This window comes from Rhinolophus hipposideros (assembly GCF_964194185.1).
Source record: "Rhinolophus hipposideros genome assembly, chromosome: X".
Lineage (NCBI taxonomy): Eukaryota > Metazoa > Chordata > Mammalia > Chiroptera > Rhinolophidae > Rhinolophus > Rhinolophus hipposideros.
Window position 1 is genome coordinate 103,074,622 of NC_138046.1, and position 17,652 is coordinate 103,092,273.

Below are 17,652 nucleotides of genomic sequence, written 5' to 3' on the forward strand. Positions count from 1 at the left end.
TCTACATTCCTTCAGTCTAATCTTAACACAGCAGCCAGAATGATGTATTAAAAAATAAGTCAGCTCACATCTCTTCTCTGCTGAAAACCTTCCTATGGTTCTTAATTTTACTCAGTATCAGCTAAAGTCCTCACACAGTTGCCCTGCAGGACCTACCCTGCCCAAACTCTCTGATTTGCTTCCTGCTACTCTCCCCTTGCTCACTAGCTTCCATTTACCCTGGTTGTCTTATTTTTTTAATTGTATTTGCCAGACACACTCCTGCCCCAGGGCCTTTGCACTTGCTGTTTCCTCTCCATGAATTGTTCTTCCCTTCTATAGCTACTTGATTCATTCCCTCACTTCCTCCTAATCTTTATTCAAGTGCCACCTTCTCGGTGAGACTTTCCCTGCAGGCACTTCCTCAAATATCCTCCTCCCATCTTCCCTTACCCCACACATATCTCTCCTATCTCTACCGGATGCTTGATTTCTTTTTTCTCTTTAGCACTTTTCACCCTCTGACATACCATAATTTCTATTTCATTGCCCATTGTCCCCATTATAGTGTAAACTTCACACGAACAGAAAAATTTTGTCTGTTTTATTCACAGTTGTATATCCAGTACCTAAACAGTATTTAGAACATAATATGTGCTCTTATATTCGGTAAATATTTACTGAACGAATTAATATGTTGGGGGTTTGGGGGTAAGATTTTGTTTACCAAAAGAATCCGACCAAGGGGCCACCTGATGACTCAGTTGGTTAGAGCGCCAGCTCTCAACAACAAGGTTGCTGGTTCAATTCCCACACGAGGTGGTGGGCTGTGCCCCCTGCAACTAAAGATTGAAAATGGCGACTGGACTTGGAGCTCAGCTGTGCCCTCCACAACTAGACTGAAGGACAACGATTTGGAGCTGATGAGCCCTGGAAAAACAGTGTTCCCCAATATTCCCCAATAAAAAATTTGAAAAAAAAAGAATTCTGCCAAAAAGACTTTGAAACTCCTTCTGTATGAGTGGAGGGCTTCTGAGAGTGGCTTCTGGATGTCAGTTGTGATGATCTTGATGGTCACACCTATCTCCACTCTTTCATTGGCCTTGAACATTTTAAGTATGTACCTTGGTAGATTATATCTTTTTGATTTTATAACATTTACCACTTTAAAAAATCAATACTGCATTATACTTTGTATATTTGAGCAGATTATTTTTGAAATACATAAATCTCTAAATCAGGGGAAAAAGCCTCCCTTTGGTGAGCTGCCCTTGATTAGCTCAGAATGGAAAGAGAGAACCTGTCATTCTTTGTCAATCAACTTGGCATGTACTTAACGGCATGCAGTTACAGTGAAGGAAAGCTGCGTTGCTGTGGTCTAGCAAACCTAATCGTAGATAAATAAAAGAACAGTCACCCAGCATGGGGGAAAAGAGAAAGAAACTCAACTGCACAATGTTGTGTTTTTCCATCCATCTGCCTTCATTTGTCAGAGTCGGCCTGACAATCTAAGACAGAGAAGTCAGGCTCTAACACAAATTGATTCCATTTCATTTTTCGTTTCTTGCTACCCTTTTTAGCAAACAGTTTGTGTGTGGAATGAGAGATGGTGCACTCAATAGATGTGACCAGGGCACATTTATTTTAAAGGCTTACTTTGTTTTTGTCATCCCAGAAAGTCATATATTTTTGGTTTGTTTGATTGTTTGTCTCACTCTAATGCTATAATCGTCAGTACTTGCTGCAGTAACAAACAACCCCCAAATCTCAGTGATTTATAAAACAAACATGTATTATTCAATCATGTGTCTGCAGATCAGCTGCAGCTTTCTCCATACTATCGGTCAAGTTCAGGTTTTTTCATTCTAGCCTGTGGATCTGCTCCAAATGTCTTCTCATTGTAGAACTCACGCTGAAAGTGCAGTTCCTATATAGTACATTATCCTCTCATTGTGGAAGACAGGGAGATCCTAGCAAATCTTGAATTGCCATTAAAGACCCTGCTCAGAACTGTCATACAGTTACTTCTGCCCACATTCCATTGATCAAAATGAAGAAAATGTTCAAGCCCAAAGTCAATGGTGAGGAAAGTGTATTCTTTCACACGGCAGCCATATTCACGAAGTCAGAAAATAATAATGAACTATTAAACAATCACAGAACACAAATATCTTAGAATTTTATTGATTCTAAAATGCATTTTTTCTTTATATTTCAACATCTCTGAAACTGAGATATATCCCACAATAGTGTCTACAAAGTCTAATAGCCTTTATTTTCAACTTTCTTAGTAATTCATAAAATATAGTGGTTCTTACAATCTATGATACCTTAGATTTGGTGGAAGAACTATTGATTGTGGTTGTTGACAAAGTAGCTGACTGGTAGGAAATATTCTTTATAAATAGGAAAAAAAAGGTAATGGGCACTTATGTTTGTTAAGGAAAAAGTTGTTATTTTTATCTTGAATTTGTTTTCAGTAGCGGCATATTTACTTCATTCAGCGATGAATCAAAAACCATGCCTTAATAGTAAAGCTTATATCTATCTCTCTATTCATATAGTCATATATATCCATTTTTAGATCATCAATTAGAATATGAAGTGTCATTCTTTTGTTTAAAACTCTTTTGTAGCTTCTCCACGAAGGTACTGAGGATGGTATAAAAGTTCCCTTTTCCCTCTGGTTCTTTCCTTCTCCTCCTGCACCATTTCTTCTCATTCCCCCACATGAGATCTCCATGCTGCCTCTGGTTTCTATCTTCCACAATCCAGATTTGCTCTTGCAATTCTTTCTATCATCGATCCCATTGTCAACCCGATGAATGATCTGCTTCTGTTCTAAGCCTTTGCTAAGACTTTCTTCCCCCATGAGGCTTGTTCCTACCCTCTGTTGTCCCTCAAACACAGAACTGATCAGTTCTATCTCAGTGCCCCATTGTAAGTTGCACCTTGCAGGTCAGTGTACCTGGTGCACTCTTAAGTTTAATATGTGATTGTTGAAGGGAGAGCCTTAAGCCTCGTAGCATTTGCAATTCCTAGCCAAGATTTTGAAATATAGTAAAAACTCAATAAATGTTTGTCAAATGAATGAGTGAATGAATGAATGTTGTAACATACATCAAAAGGCAGTTTATGTCTTCCTTGTATTGTGATGTATATATACACACATATATATTCATATATTCTAAGGTTAGCAATAGGTAAAATGATAGAAATGTAAATAAATTTAAAATAAAGAAGGAAAACAAGGCAAAATGTATCTCTGTTATACTATCCTTATGAACTTCAAATTTATAGTTTAAAAAACACATGCACCAATATCTCTCATGAATACAGGTGCAAAAATCCTAAACAAAATTCTAGCAAATCGAATACAACAATGCATTAAAAAGATTATTCATCACGACCACGTGGGGTTCATCCCTGGGGCAGAAGGATGGTTCACCATCCGCAAATCTATTAATGTGATACATCACATAAACAAAATAAAGGACAAAATCATATGATTATATCAATTGATGCAGAAAAAGCATTTGACAGGATACAACATCCATTTAGGATTAAAACACTTAATAAAATAGGTATAGAAGGAAAATAACTTAACATAATAAAGGCCATCTATGACAAGTCCTCAGCTAATCTCATAATTAATGGTGAAAAACTGAAGCCCTTTGCTCTACGTTCAGGAACACGACAGGGCTGTCCCCTATCACCTCTGCTTTTCAACATAGTGTTAGAAGTCCTTGCCAGAGCAATCAGGCAAGAGAAAGAAATAAAAGGCATCCAAATGGGGAACGAAGAAGTTAAATTGTCACTCTTTGCAGATGACATGATGCTATATATAGAAGACCCTAAAGACTCCACCAAAAAGTTGTTAGAAACAATCAACGAATGCAGTAAAGTTGCTGGCTACAAAATCAACATACAAAAGTCCATTGCATTCCTATATACTGACAATGAAATCTCAGAAAAAGAAATACAAAAAGCAATTCCCTTTGCAATTGCAGCAAAAGGAATAAAATACCTAGGAATAAACTTAACCAAGGATGTGAAGGACCTATATGCTGAAAACTATAAGACATTTTTGAAAGAAATTGAAGAAGACAAAAAGAAATGGAAAGACATTCCGTGCTCATGGATTGGAAGAATCAACATAGTTAAAATGGCCATATTACCCAAAGCAATATACAGATTTAATGCAATCCCCATCAAAATCCCAATGGCATTTTTTAAAGAAATAGAACAAAAAATCATCAGATTTGTTTGGAACCACAAAAGACCCCGAACAGCCAAAGCAATCTTAAGAAAAAAGAACAATACTGTAGGTATCGCACTCCCTGACTTTAGCTTGTACTACAGGGCTACAATAATCAAAACAGCATGGTATTGGCAGAAAAACAGACACATAGACCAATGGAATAGAATTGAGAACCCAGAAATAAAACCACATAAATATGGACAGATAATTTTTGACAAAGAATCTAAAAACATACAATGGAGGAAAGACAGCCTCTTCAATAAATGGTGTTGGGAGAATTGGATAGCCACGTGCAAAAGAATGAAACTGGACTGTTATCTGTCACCATGTAGCAAAATTAATTCAAAATGTATCAAAGACTTTTAAGCATAAGACCTGACACAATAAACTGCATAGAAGAAAACATAGGTACTAAACTTATGGACCTTGGGTTCAAAGAGCATTTTATGAATTCGACTCCAAAGGCAATGGAAGTAAAAGCTGAAATAAACAAATGGGACTACATGAAACTTAAAAACTTCTGCACAGCAAAAGAAACCATAGACAAAATAAAGAGGCAGCCACCTGAACGGGAGAAGATTTTTGCAAACAGTGCCTCCGATAAGGGACTAATATCCAAAATATACAAGGAACTCATGAAACTCAACAACAAAAAAACAAACAACCCAATTGAAAAATGGGCAGAGGACCTGAAGAGACATTTCTCCAAAGAGGACATACAAATGGCAAATAAACATATGAAAAAATGCTCAACATCACTAATCATCAGAGAAATGCAAATAAAAATCACAATGAGATATCACCTCACCCCAGTCAGAATGGCCATCATCAACAAGACAAATAGTAACAAGTGTTGGAGAGGCTGTGGAGAAAAAGGAACTCTCATACACTGTTGGTGGGAATGCAGACTGGTGCAGCCGATATGGAAGGCAGTGTGGAGGTTCCTCAAGAAATTACGAATAGAATTACCATATGACCCAGCAATCCCTCTCCTGGGTATCTACCCAAAAAATCTGAAAACATTTATACATAAAGGCACGTGTGCTCCAATGTTCATTGCAGCTTTGTTTACGGTGGCCAAGCCATGGACACAACCAAAATGTCCTTCAGTAGATGAATGGATAAAGAAGTTGTGGTACATATACACAATGGAATACTATTCGGCGTTAAGGAAAGATGATATAGGAGCATTTGTGACAACATGGATGGATCTCGAGAGAATAATGCTAAGTGAAATAAGTCAGACAGAAAAAGCAGAGAACCCTATGATTTCACTGATATGTGGTATATAAACCAAAAAGAACAAGACAAACAAATGAGAAACAAAAACTCATAGACACAGACAATAATTTAGTGGTTACCAGAGGGTAAGGGGGTGGGGGGTGGGTGATGAGGGTAAAGGGGATCAAATATATGGTGATGGAAGGAGAACTGACTCTGGGTGGTGAACACACAATGGGATTTATAGACGATGTAATACAGAATTGTACACCTGAAATCTATGTAAATTTACTAACAATTGTCACCCCAATAAAATTAATTAAAAAAAAAAGAATTAAAGAAGGCAACAAGTAAATAAACAGATCTATCCATAAGATAAACTTAAGGTGTTTTAAACAAACAAACAAAAAAAATGTATCAAAGACTTAAGCATAAGACCTGACACAATAAACTGCATAGAAGAAAACATAGGTACTAAACTTATGGACCTTGGGTTCAAAGAGCATTTTATGAATTCGACTCCAAAGGCAATGGAAGTAAAAGCTGAAATAAACAAATGGGACTACATGAAACTTAAAAACTTCTGCACAGCAAAAGAAACCATCGACAAAATAAAGAGGCAACCACCTAAATGGGAGAAGATTTTTGTAAACAGTGCCTCCGATAAGGGACTAATATCCAAAATATACAAGGAACTCATGAAACTCAACAACAAAAAAACAAACAACCCAATTGAAAAATGGGCAGAGGACCTGAAGAGACATTTCTCCAAAGAGGACATACAAATGGTAAATAAACATATGAAAAAATGCTCAACATCACTAATCATCAGAGAAATGCAAATAAAAATCACAATGAGATATCACCTCACCCCAGTCAGAATGGCCATCATCAACAAGACAAATAGTAACAAGTGTTGGAGAGGCTGTGGAGAAAAAGGAACCCTCATACACTGTTGGTGGGAATGCAGACTGGTGCAGCCATTATGGAAGGTAGTGTGGAGGTTCCTCAAAAAATTACGAATAGAATTACCATATGACCCAGCAATCCCTCTTCTGGGTATCTACCCAAAAAATCTGAAAACATTTATCCATAAAGACACATGTGCTCTTATGTTCATTGCAGCTTTGTTTACGGTGGCCAAGACATGGAAACAACCCAAATGTCCTTCGATAGATGAATGGATAAAGAAGTTGTGGTATATATACACAATGGAATACTATTTGGCAGTAAGAAAAGATGATATAGGAACATTTGTGACAACATGGATGGATCTTGAGAGTATAATGCTAAGCGAAATGAGTCAGACAGAAAAAGCAGAGAACCCTATGATTTCACTGATACGTGGTATATAAACCAAAAACAACAAAAGAACAAGACAAACAAATGAGAAAGAAAAACTCATAGACACATACAATAGTTTAGTGGTTACCAGAGTGTGAGGGGGGGTGGGGGGGTGGAAAATGAGGGTAAGGGGGATCAAATATATGGTGATGGAAGGAGAACTGATTCGGGGTGGTGAACACACAATGGGATTTATAGATGATGTAATACAGAATTGTACACCTGAAATCTATGTAATTTTACTAACAAATGTCACCCCAATAAATTAAAAAAAAAACACGTGCATACCATCAACCTAATATTTATTTAGAAATATGTAATGAATCAATTCTTTGAAAATGCTAGTGTATATTAATTTGCATATTGATTGCCACTTTCACCCTCAAAGGTGTTGTTTAGTCTGTTTTCATCACTAAACATTGCTTCATTGCTTGTCAGACCAGCAACTCCCCAATATTTGTAATACTGTTTAATAAGAAATAAGTAAGACTAAAGGTGCTTAGAGAGTTACTCCATTTCAAAAACCTATCAGGGTTGCATTTAAAAGTACACCATGATAGTCTTCTAGTGAATATCAATGAAGTTTTACTTCCTATTACCTAATTAATACAAAGCTATTTTTTAAAATCATGCATGAAATGTAGTGAACTATCAATACTATGATGAAAACGAAACTCTGGTCACATTATAAGGGTCTTAACTCTTGGTGCACAATCTTATATTGCAAGGGATATAGTAAGAATAAGACAGGAAAGAAACCTACATGGAAATATTCTATTATTAGAAGTGATTTTTTTTCTTGAAATTCCATGAAGACTTTCTTGTGTGAATGTTCTTTGAAGTTGAACACTTTCTACTTACAAAAACTGGCCACTATAATTAGCTATGTTTCCATTTTAGTAGTGACCTCCTTCACTTTATCTTAAATCATATAAAGATGTGAGACTATTTGTGAGGTAAAAAATTTACTCAGAACAATTCTCTGACATGTATATCATCAGTTTGACAATCATAAACCCACCAAAAGACACCCTTGGAGCATTTTAAAGGCAATGTAAGAATTTATTTCCTTTTCTGTAGTAAGAGATAGGATTTTTCTCTCAATTATACCCTGGGAGGATATTTAGAGTGTATTGGAGTTAAAAAGGAGGATGAAAAATTAACATAATGCTAAGGAATATGACTGCCAATTTTAGCACGTGCACACATACGCACGCTGCACAGTAGAGTAAGGGATGAAGTGGAGGTTTAGTGGCCCACACTTCTTAGTTATAATGTCAACTCTGCCACTTGCAAGCTACGTCATCTTGGACAAGCTGACCTAATATCCCTCATACCCTTTTTGTAGGAATGTGTGAGGAGAAAAATGTATGAAACAGATTGAGAATTACCTAAGGTCTAGCTGAACAGAAGTCTTACAAATAAGGATATACAGAAGAAGCCACATGGAGTCTGGGAGGAGGGGCAGAGATGTAGAACAGCCTGGTCCCACATGCACATATAACTGTTAAAAATCAGGAGGGATATCTCAGCTGTGGAGGTACCTTCTGAAGAACAAGGGGACCCAGCCCCACACCAGCCTCCACACCCATGATTCCAGTGCCAGGAAGAGAAGTTCCTATAACTTCTGATTGTGAAAACCAGTGGAGATTATGGCTAAGATGGAGGGTGGATACAGTCCCAGACATTCCTCTTCGAGGGCCTGCTCATGGACTTGCTTGTTGATGGACTCGCTCTGAACTCCAACACTGGGGCAGCAGCTTGAAAGGTGCCAGGGACATATGGGGAAGAATTGAGTTGTTTGGCTACAGGATGAGGACTAGAGGGGCAGCTTTCACCTAGACAGAAGTGTTGGCAGAAGCCATTGTCCCTTTGTTGAGCCTTCCCCACACCAAGCATGCAAACACAGGCAGGTGCAATATCTGAATCTCTATCAACCTAGCTGACATTGTTCACCCTGGTGATTCCCTGAAACTTGACCACTCCCAACTTGTAGGTCCACCCAAGCTGCTTCCAATGGCTTTTCCATATAAACAACCTATCTTGGTTCATGCTGTAGGTTGACTTTCCTAAAATCAAACTCCAAACAAGTAGCATCTGCCCTCAGTGTGCCCTGTACCTCTTGCTAAATTGGCCCAAGCCAGGCACTAGGTGGCAGCAAGACTCACTTCCCAGCTTAGTCTCTCCTAGGTACCTCCAAGCCCAAGGCAAGTACAGCCATCTGTGGATTGCTTTGTGGCTCATTCTGGGTGCCGTTGGGAGGGCACAGGCTGCAGCTACATGTGGCCTGTGGTGGGACCCTCCCAGGAGGCCATGGGGCTAGTAAACCTGCCCAACCAGAGCAGTACCCAGATGCCTCCATGGGCCATACCCCCAAAGGGCAGACTGGGCAGATACCAGAGTCCTGCTAAAGTGAATCCTGCTCTGTAGGATCAGCCCCTGCACAACAGCTCCTCCTCTGTAGTCATGGCCAGTCCTCACAACCAGTCAGCCCGAGGCCCAATCCCTCCCATTGACATCCAAACAGAAACCAAGGCTCAACTACAACAGGAGGACACACACAACCCACTGAAGGCACACACCTGCAGTACCTAGCTCAGGTGACAAGGGAGACTGCACCACTTGGTCTCACAGCACACCTACTACAAAGCTCCAGAAAAAGAACTACAAATGGAGTCAAGCAATCTGTCAGATGCAAAGTTCAAAACATTGATTATAAGGATGCTCAGTGATCTCAGTGAGAACTTCCATACAGAGATAGGAAACATAAAAATAGAGATAGAAAACATAAAAAAAACAGTCAGAAATGAAGACTACAATAACTTAAATAAAGAAAACATTAAAGGAAATCAACAGTAGTTTGGGTGAAGCAGAGGATCAAATCAGCAACTTAGAAGATAAGATAGCAGAAAACACCCAATCAGAAAAGCAAACGGCAAAAACAATCCAAAATAATAAGGATAGTTTAAGGGGACTCTGGAACAACATCAAGCATACCAACATTTGCATCATAGGGGTACTGGAAGAAGAGAGAGAGCAAGGAATTGAAAACCTATTTGAAGGATCAAATATATGGTGATGGAAGGAGAACTGACTCTGGGTGGTGAACACACAATGGGATTTATAGATGATGTCATACAGAATTGTACACCTGAAATCTATGTAATTTTACTAACAATTGTCACCCCAATAAATTAAAAAAAAAAGAAAAGAAAACCTATTTGAGGAAATAATGACAGAAAACTTCCCTAACCTGGTGAAGGAAATAGATATACAAGCCCAGGAAGCACAGAGAGTCCCAAACAAGATGAACTGAAGGAGGCCCACAGCAAGACACATCATTATTAAAATGCCAAAGTTCATAGACAAAGAGAGAATCTTAAAAGCAGCAAGAGAAAAGCAGTTAGTTACCTACAAGGGAGCCCCCATAAAACTGTTAGCTGATTTCTCAACAGAAACTTTATAAACTAGAAGGGATTAGCACAAAATATTCGAAGTGGTGAAAAGAGTGGACCTACAACCAAGATTACTCTACCCAGCAAAGCTACCATTTAGAATTGAAGGACAGATAAAGAGCTTCCCAAACAAGAAAAGCTAAAGAAGTTTATCACCACCAAGCCAGCATTACAAGAAATGTTAAAGGACCTTATTTAAGAAGAAGGAAAAAAGTTCAAAAATAAGAATAATAAAATGGCAATAACTACATATGGTAATCTGTCACCAATTACTTTAAATAAATAGATTAAATGCTCCTATCAAAAGACATAGGGTGACTGAATGGATAAGAAAACAAGACCCTTACGTATGCTTCCTACAAGAGAATCACTTCAGATTGAAAGACAAAGTAAAGGGATGGAAAAAAATACTTTACAAAAATGGAAACAAACAAAAATCTTGGGTAGTGATACTTATACCAGACAAAATATACTTTAAAACCAAAGCGATAATAAGAGACAAGGACCCAGTAATCCCACTTCTTGGTATTTATCTGAAGAAACCCAAAACACAACTTTGAAGGGACAAGTGCATCCATATGTTCATTGCAGCATTATTTACAAAGGCCAAGATATGTAGTCAACCTGGGTGTCCATCAACGGATGAATGAATAAAGAAGAGGTGGTACATATATACAATGGAATATTACTCGGCCATAAAAAATAATGAAATCTTGCCATCTGCAACAACATGGATGGACCTAGGGGGTATTGTGCTGAGTGGAGTAAGTCAGACAGAGAAAGACAAATGCCATATGCATAAGAATTTACTTATATGTGGAATATAAAGAACAAAATAAGTGAGCAAACAAAACAGAAACAAACACAGATAAAGAGAACATTTTTGACATGCCATATGGGAGGGGGTTTATGGGGAATGGGTGAAAAAGGGGAAAGGGTTAAGAAGTGCAAATTGGTAGCTAAATAGTCATGGGGATGTAAAGTACAGAATGAGGAATATAGTCAATAATATTGTTATAACAGTGTACCATGTCAGATGGGTATTAGATTTATAGGGTGATCACTTCGTAAGTTATATAAATGTCTTATCACTATCTTGTACACCTGAAACTAATATAATATTGTATGTCAACTGCAATTGAAAAATTAAAAAATATTTAAAAGATGAAATTTAAATTTAAAAAACTGTATGAAACACACTGTTTGACACATAGTACACTTTTAGCAGCTCTCGTTAGTTAATATTACTATAGCAGTTAATATCATTATAGCAGTGTGTTGTCATTTTTAGCACACCTAAGGATTTCAGCAGCATTTTCTCATCTTCGCACAGACATGGGGCTTGGCTGGGCGTTTTTGTTTGTTTGTTTTGCTTTCCTTTTCAATTTTTCCACATTATGTTTCAATTGCATAGAGGGATATCAAAATATTAAGATTGATTTCATGCATAATTCCATTTTTCAGGATGATTATCAGCTTCTTGTAGTGTATTTTTTCATAGTAATTTAAGAAAAATGTACTAAAGGATATTTAAGTGAATTTAATTGGATATATTACAGTTGACCCTTCAAGCAATAATATTTGACCCTGAGTACTGACCTATCTTTTAACTAATGAATTCACACTGCAAATAAGTGTGAGGTAAATTATAGAAATTTATCTTCAAAATGGTCTTTCTAAAGTGATTTTTCAAAGGTGCATGTAATTAGAGATCTAGTTCACTAAAAAAATGCCAAGGAAAAGTAACTACGAAGAATTTAGAGATGAACCTGGTTTCTCTCCCCCATCACTTTCTTTCTGTACGACCAAGTGTAAATCTCATCCAGTACTTAAACTCTTCATTATCTCATTGTAGGATGACGAGATGACAATCACGGTGATGGAAGGACATACTAATAGGAAACATTTATATAAAGGGAAACATTGTGACTTTCTAATGCTCATTCGTCAGAGGACTAAATCTAGGGCAAATTTGGTGGCCTGAAAGAATATTTTACTTTCTGCAGGTGCAAAACATGGACATATCATGTAGCATGCCACCTTTTCCTCAGTCCATCTAGCAAACACCTGCTTAGAACTCAGAGCTCTAATATCCGGGCTGCCCTAATGTCAGCCATGTTGTTTGCCAATGAAAATTTCATGAATTAAGATCTTTATGTTCATTTTGTAAGGGGATTCCTTGTAATATCAAATGCAGTCTCCTAACCCTGTCTATGTGCCAATGCTTTCTGAATAGTAGCACCAATTCTTTATGATCTTTGGAACTATGTGTCTTCAATTGAAGACCAGGTACAGGGAAAGAAAGTTGTTAGTGTTAATCATCTGGCTGCATACCTGGAACATTGGTAAAATTATTGACTGTGGTCATTTTCTGAAGATATAGAATTTACACTGGGTACACTTACAAACAATTTTAAAGGAAGAAAAAAATATCCAACCCTCACAAAATGCACTCTGAATTTACCCTTGTTAACATTTTGCAAGATTTTTTAAATCATTTTTAGAATTCTTTATCATTGCAAATGAATTAATACTTACAATTTTAGGTTTGTTTCTTTCATAATTATTGTCCCTGAAGTTGGTGAGTGAGTGAGTGAGTGTGTGTGTGGGTGTGTGTGTGTGGGGGGGGGGGGTTTTGCACACATACCCAGTAAGGCACAGGGTTAGTCTTATGGACTTAATATCATGGACACTTTTAACCGAAGTGCCTACGTCCCACTGGTATTTATGATAAGAACTGAAGAAATAATGGCTCTCATGCGTTTATGCTGAGCGCCCATAAGTTGCAAGATACCCCGCTGTGTCACATATGATTATAGTAGTTTGGGTTCAGAGGACTCCCGGCTCCGATGGATTGAGAAAGAACAGATACAAACACAGTATATAAAGGAAACAGTGACATAAAGACACATATACACAGCAGTGCTGGGAGGCTACAGGGTAGGAGAGGGAGGAAGAGAGAGATGGATTAATCAGGAGTTGCTATCTGGGGAAGATTGCCCAGGCCCTGACTGACGCCTGACATTGATTAATCGATACTCTATCCTAGTGTTTAACAAGTGTTCCATCCAGAAAGTCTTCTGTAATATTTAACTTCACTTCCTTCAGCTTCAATGTATGCACATTTCTTTTGTTCTCTCTTCAGGAGAGCTAGACAGCAGCCAGTAACAAAGCACTTTGTATTCACATATCTAAACAAGGTTTTTTTCTGTTTGTTTTTGTTTTGTTTTGTCATACTTCAGTCCTTTCCAACTAAGGAAAAACAAATGTTTAAGTTTCTTAAATGATTTTATCATTTCTCCGGTTTATTTGCACTGCTTAATCCTTAATAAGCCTTGATACTGTGCTTTAAGTGTTTGCTCTTTGGAAAGAAACTTAATAATTTTGACAATGATGTGGAAAGAATTATTTGCTTTCTATTTCAAAACAAAATTTTGGATCCAAAGCCCCAAAGAAAATCCTGTTAAATAAGAACTTTGTAAAGTGAAATGAACATTAGGATTACTGAGATTATTGATGCTAACAACAGTATTCATCCATATTACTCCTATTCATGAATCATACTTTTCATTATGGCATTTTACTTTTTTAACAAATAGAAAGTTAATGTCTGTTTTTCTATATACCCAGTAGTATTACAATATACTTTTAGAAGATTTTGGATACATTTTTAAAATTTTAGTGTGTTTCACAGAGACTTGTATTTCTTTTCTCTGAATTAAAAGCTACTTGTTTGTGCCCCTATGTACCCTGCAGAAATTGATCTGCTATACATGTGGAGTCTCCAAGGATATAGTTAAATTTAGTAATTTTGTTGCTAACTGTGAAGTTAATGTGCACTGTATGTGTTCTTTTCCCCAGGAAACTGAAGTAGCAGTTCAAGCTAAACAGCCGGATGTGGAAGGGATTTTGTCTAAAGGGCAGCGTTTGTACAAGGAAAAACCAGCCACTCAGCCAGTAAAGGTAATGAAGCAACCTCTAGCAAAATCCATTACCTCATGATGGGTTATGCTTCCCCTGTTCTATATTTGCCATTGACGTGGTCTATTTATATTCAATAAAATAACTTGTAAAGAAATTTTGGCCATACTGCAATAGCAGAGGCAAAGCTGCTTTTTTGATCAACATATCCTATTTATATATTGTGATCTTAAGGCTATTAATGAGTCATTGCATTAACGGACTCATTTCTGTCCTGGTGCGCTGCTAACGATACAAAAAGTAGTCCCACCTTCAAGGTAGATTAAATTCTGTGAGGCTTTATCGCTTTGCTTGCCAGCCTTGATGCTTTTCAGATTGTTTGGCTTAATTCAAATCAAGCTACTGCATCATACTGTCTGTCTCCAACAGCTGTAAAGAATCTCAATATGGTCCATGACCTTTCTTTTCTCTGTTGCTCTTTCTTATTATGAAACAGGAATCGGCATTTGGGCTTCAGTATTTTACTGGGTCAAGAATGTTTAGTGAAATGTCATGTAATTGCTTCTCTCTTTGGTGAAAAAGCTGTTGTGGAAGAAAGCTTTCTACTTCTTTCCCTTCCTCCTGTGCATTTTGAAGTCTAGGACACATGTATTCGCAGGCTGTTACATGAAGAGAGAAATGGAAAGCCAGCTCAGTTTTCAAAAATAGCTAAACAATGGCTTCCATTTGCAAATGAGAGTCCAGTGATAGATAGACATTAGGTATAGGTTACCTTATTTTCTGTACCTGACCAAAATTATAATGGCTTTCATTATGATGAAGGTTTCTGCGAGCTTGTAATGGCGGCTGTTTATTGATCAGTCCTGGTTTCTCTAGCTAATTTTGCAGGCTGAGATTCAGTGAGCCTGACCCTCATGTTTAAAACTGCTCTAAAATAGTGCAGGTCAATAACCTCATCATCCAGAACTAGTTTGTCCTCACAAACAACATCACCATGACTTAGACTCTGTGTCTAAGGTCACTGCTTATGCTTGGCCCACGCGTCATTTCTAGAAAATTGTGTGTTTTCCTTACAGTTTACAAGGGGCTTTTCCTTAGATGAATTTAAAGTTTTAGCCTAAATGCAATATCTAAACACCAGATATTGAAAGGCACAGATTTCTCTGTAGATATCAATAGGCATTTATTCAGGAATACGTTGCCTCACTCCTAACATCTGAAAAAATAATAATAATTGGCATCCAGTTCCAAGCCTGGTATAATTTTCATAAAGTAGCTGTCTATTCAGTATTCAGGATGGAAAGTTACAGAAGGTCCTGAGCACAGCAAATTTCAGGATGTCTGTTGATGCTCTAAAGAAAGCCAGTCCCCATGCAGACATCTTTCTTGGCTAGCATAGTGACTCCTGTAGCAAGCACTGAAACTGTCAAATGGACCATTTCGTAGGTCCCCTCTGTCTACTGTTCTTTGATCCTCTCAGGGGTTGGTACAATTGTTACAGATTACAAATGTATATTTAAATTGGCTTTTACTATTATTAGTATTAGTATTATTACTATTATTAGTTTCAGATATACAAACAATGTAATAGTTACACATTTGCACCTCTCACAAAGTGATAACCTCCCACCCCCAATCTACTACCCCTCTGACTTTGTATATAGCTGTTACAATTCTATTGACTCTTTTCCCTATGCTGTGCTCCACATCCCGTTACTATATACATACATGTATATATTTAATTCTGGTTGACACTCAATGTTATTCTACTTCAGCTTCAGGTGTACAGCTCAGTGGTCAGGCACCTACACAGTCTATGAAGTGATCCCCTTGATCAGTCCAGTGCCCACCTGGCACCCTACAAAACCTTTAAAACATTGTTGATTATATTCCCCATACTGTATTTCATATCCCTGTGGCAATATTGTGGCTACTAATTTGTACTTTCTAATCCCTTTACCTTCTCCCCCAGCTCTAGCCCCTCCCATCTAGCAACTGTCAGTTTTTTCTCTATATCCCTGAGACTGTTTCTGTTTAGTTTGCTCGTTTATTCTGTTCTTTAGATTCCACAAATAAGTGAAATCATATGGTATTTGTCTTTCTCAGTCTGACTTATTTCACTTAGCATAATATTCTCTACATCCATCCATATCATTGCAAATGGTAAAATTTCATTCTACTTTATGGCTGCGTAATATTCCATTATGTAAATGTACCACAGTTTCTTAATCCAGTCATCTACTGATGGGCATTTCAGTTGTTTCCATATCTTGGCTATTGATAATAATGCTGCAATAAGCATAGGGATGCATATATTTTTTCAAATTAGTGTTTTGGATTTCTGTGGATAGAGTGCCCAAGAGTGGAATTTCTGGGTCATAAGGTAGTTCCATTTTCAATTTCTTGAGATACCTCCATACTGTTTTCCATAGTGGCTGCACCAATCTGTAATCCCACCGACAGTGCATGAGTGTTCCTTTTTCTCCACAACCTCTCCAACACTTGTTTGTTGATTTATTGATGACAGCCATTCTGACATGAGTGAGGTGGTATCTCATTATGGTTTTTATTTGCATTTCTCTTAGGATTAGTGATGTTGAGCACTTTTTCATATGTCAGCTATCTGTATGTCCTCTTTAGAGAAATGCCTCTTCATGTCCTCTACCCATTTTTTTAATTGGGTTTTTTGGGGGTTTTTGGTGTTGAGTTGTATCAGGTTTTTATGAATTTTGGATATTAACCTCTTAATAGATGTATCACTGGCAAATGTCTTCTCCCATTCAGTACGTTATTTTTTTGTTTTATTGATGGTTTCCTAGCTGTGAAAATACTTTTTTGGTTTGATGTAATCCCATATGTTTATTTTTTTCTTTTTCGCCTTTGCCCAAGAGGATACACCTCTTTACACCATACACAAGAATGGATTCGAAGTGGATTAAAGACTTAAATGTAAGACCTGAAACCATAAAACTCCTCGAAGAAAACATAGGTAGTAAGTTTGCAGACATTACCGTTAGTAATATTTTTACTGATATATTCCCTCAGGCAAGGGAAATTGGCTTTTACTTTTGAGACTTTGTAAAAAAAAAAACAGAAGGAAAAGTCTTAATTGAAGGTCAACGAACAAATTTTTATTTTTGTTGTATATAAACCATCCACCAGTTGATCCTAATTTATCGCACCTCCACTCATACCCTCCACTCCTGGGCCACTTTGAGATCAGAACTAGAATCTGCCATGTCTGAGCTTATCTACTTTCTACTATCACATTAATGATGTAAAAGGGGAATTAGCTTTATGAAATCAAAGAAAAAGCAAGGAGGTATTAACTTTCCCTCTCTTTCGCATCCCTGAAAACAATTTGTAGAGTTAGCTCTCTTCTTTCTTTCCTTCTTTTCTCATTCCCTTCTTCCCTATTTCCTCTCAAGTCAACTCATTCGGGAGAAGCCAAGCTTAAGTAAAAACTCATTC

The 17,652-nt window shown here is 37.4% G+C and overlaps 1 protein-coding gene across 1 annotated transcript in view; it reads left to right on the forward strand.

Moving 5' to 3' along the window:
* DMD (dystrophin) overlaps positions 1–17,652 on the forward strand; it is a 2,022,175-nt gene that overhangs the window by 1,294,937 nt on the left and 709,586 nt on the right. The window contains exon 49 of the mRNA XM_081043053.1: positions 14,122–14,223. Coding sequence (XP_080899179.1) covers positions 14,122–14,223 — 102 coding nt within the window. The remainder of the gene's footprint in view (positions 1–14,121; positions 14,224–17,652) is intronic.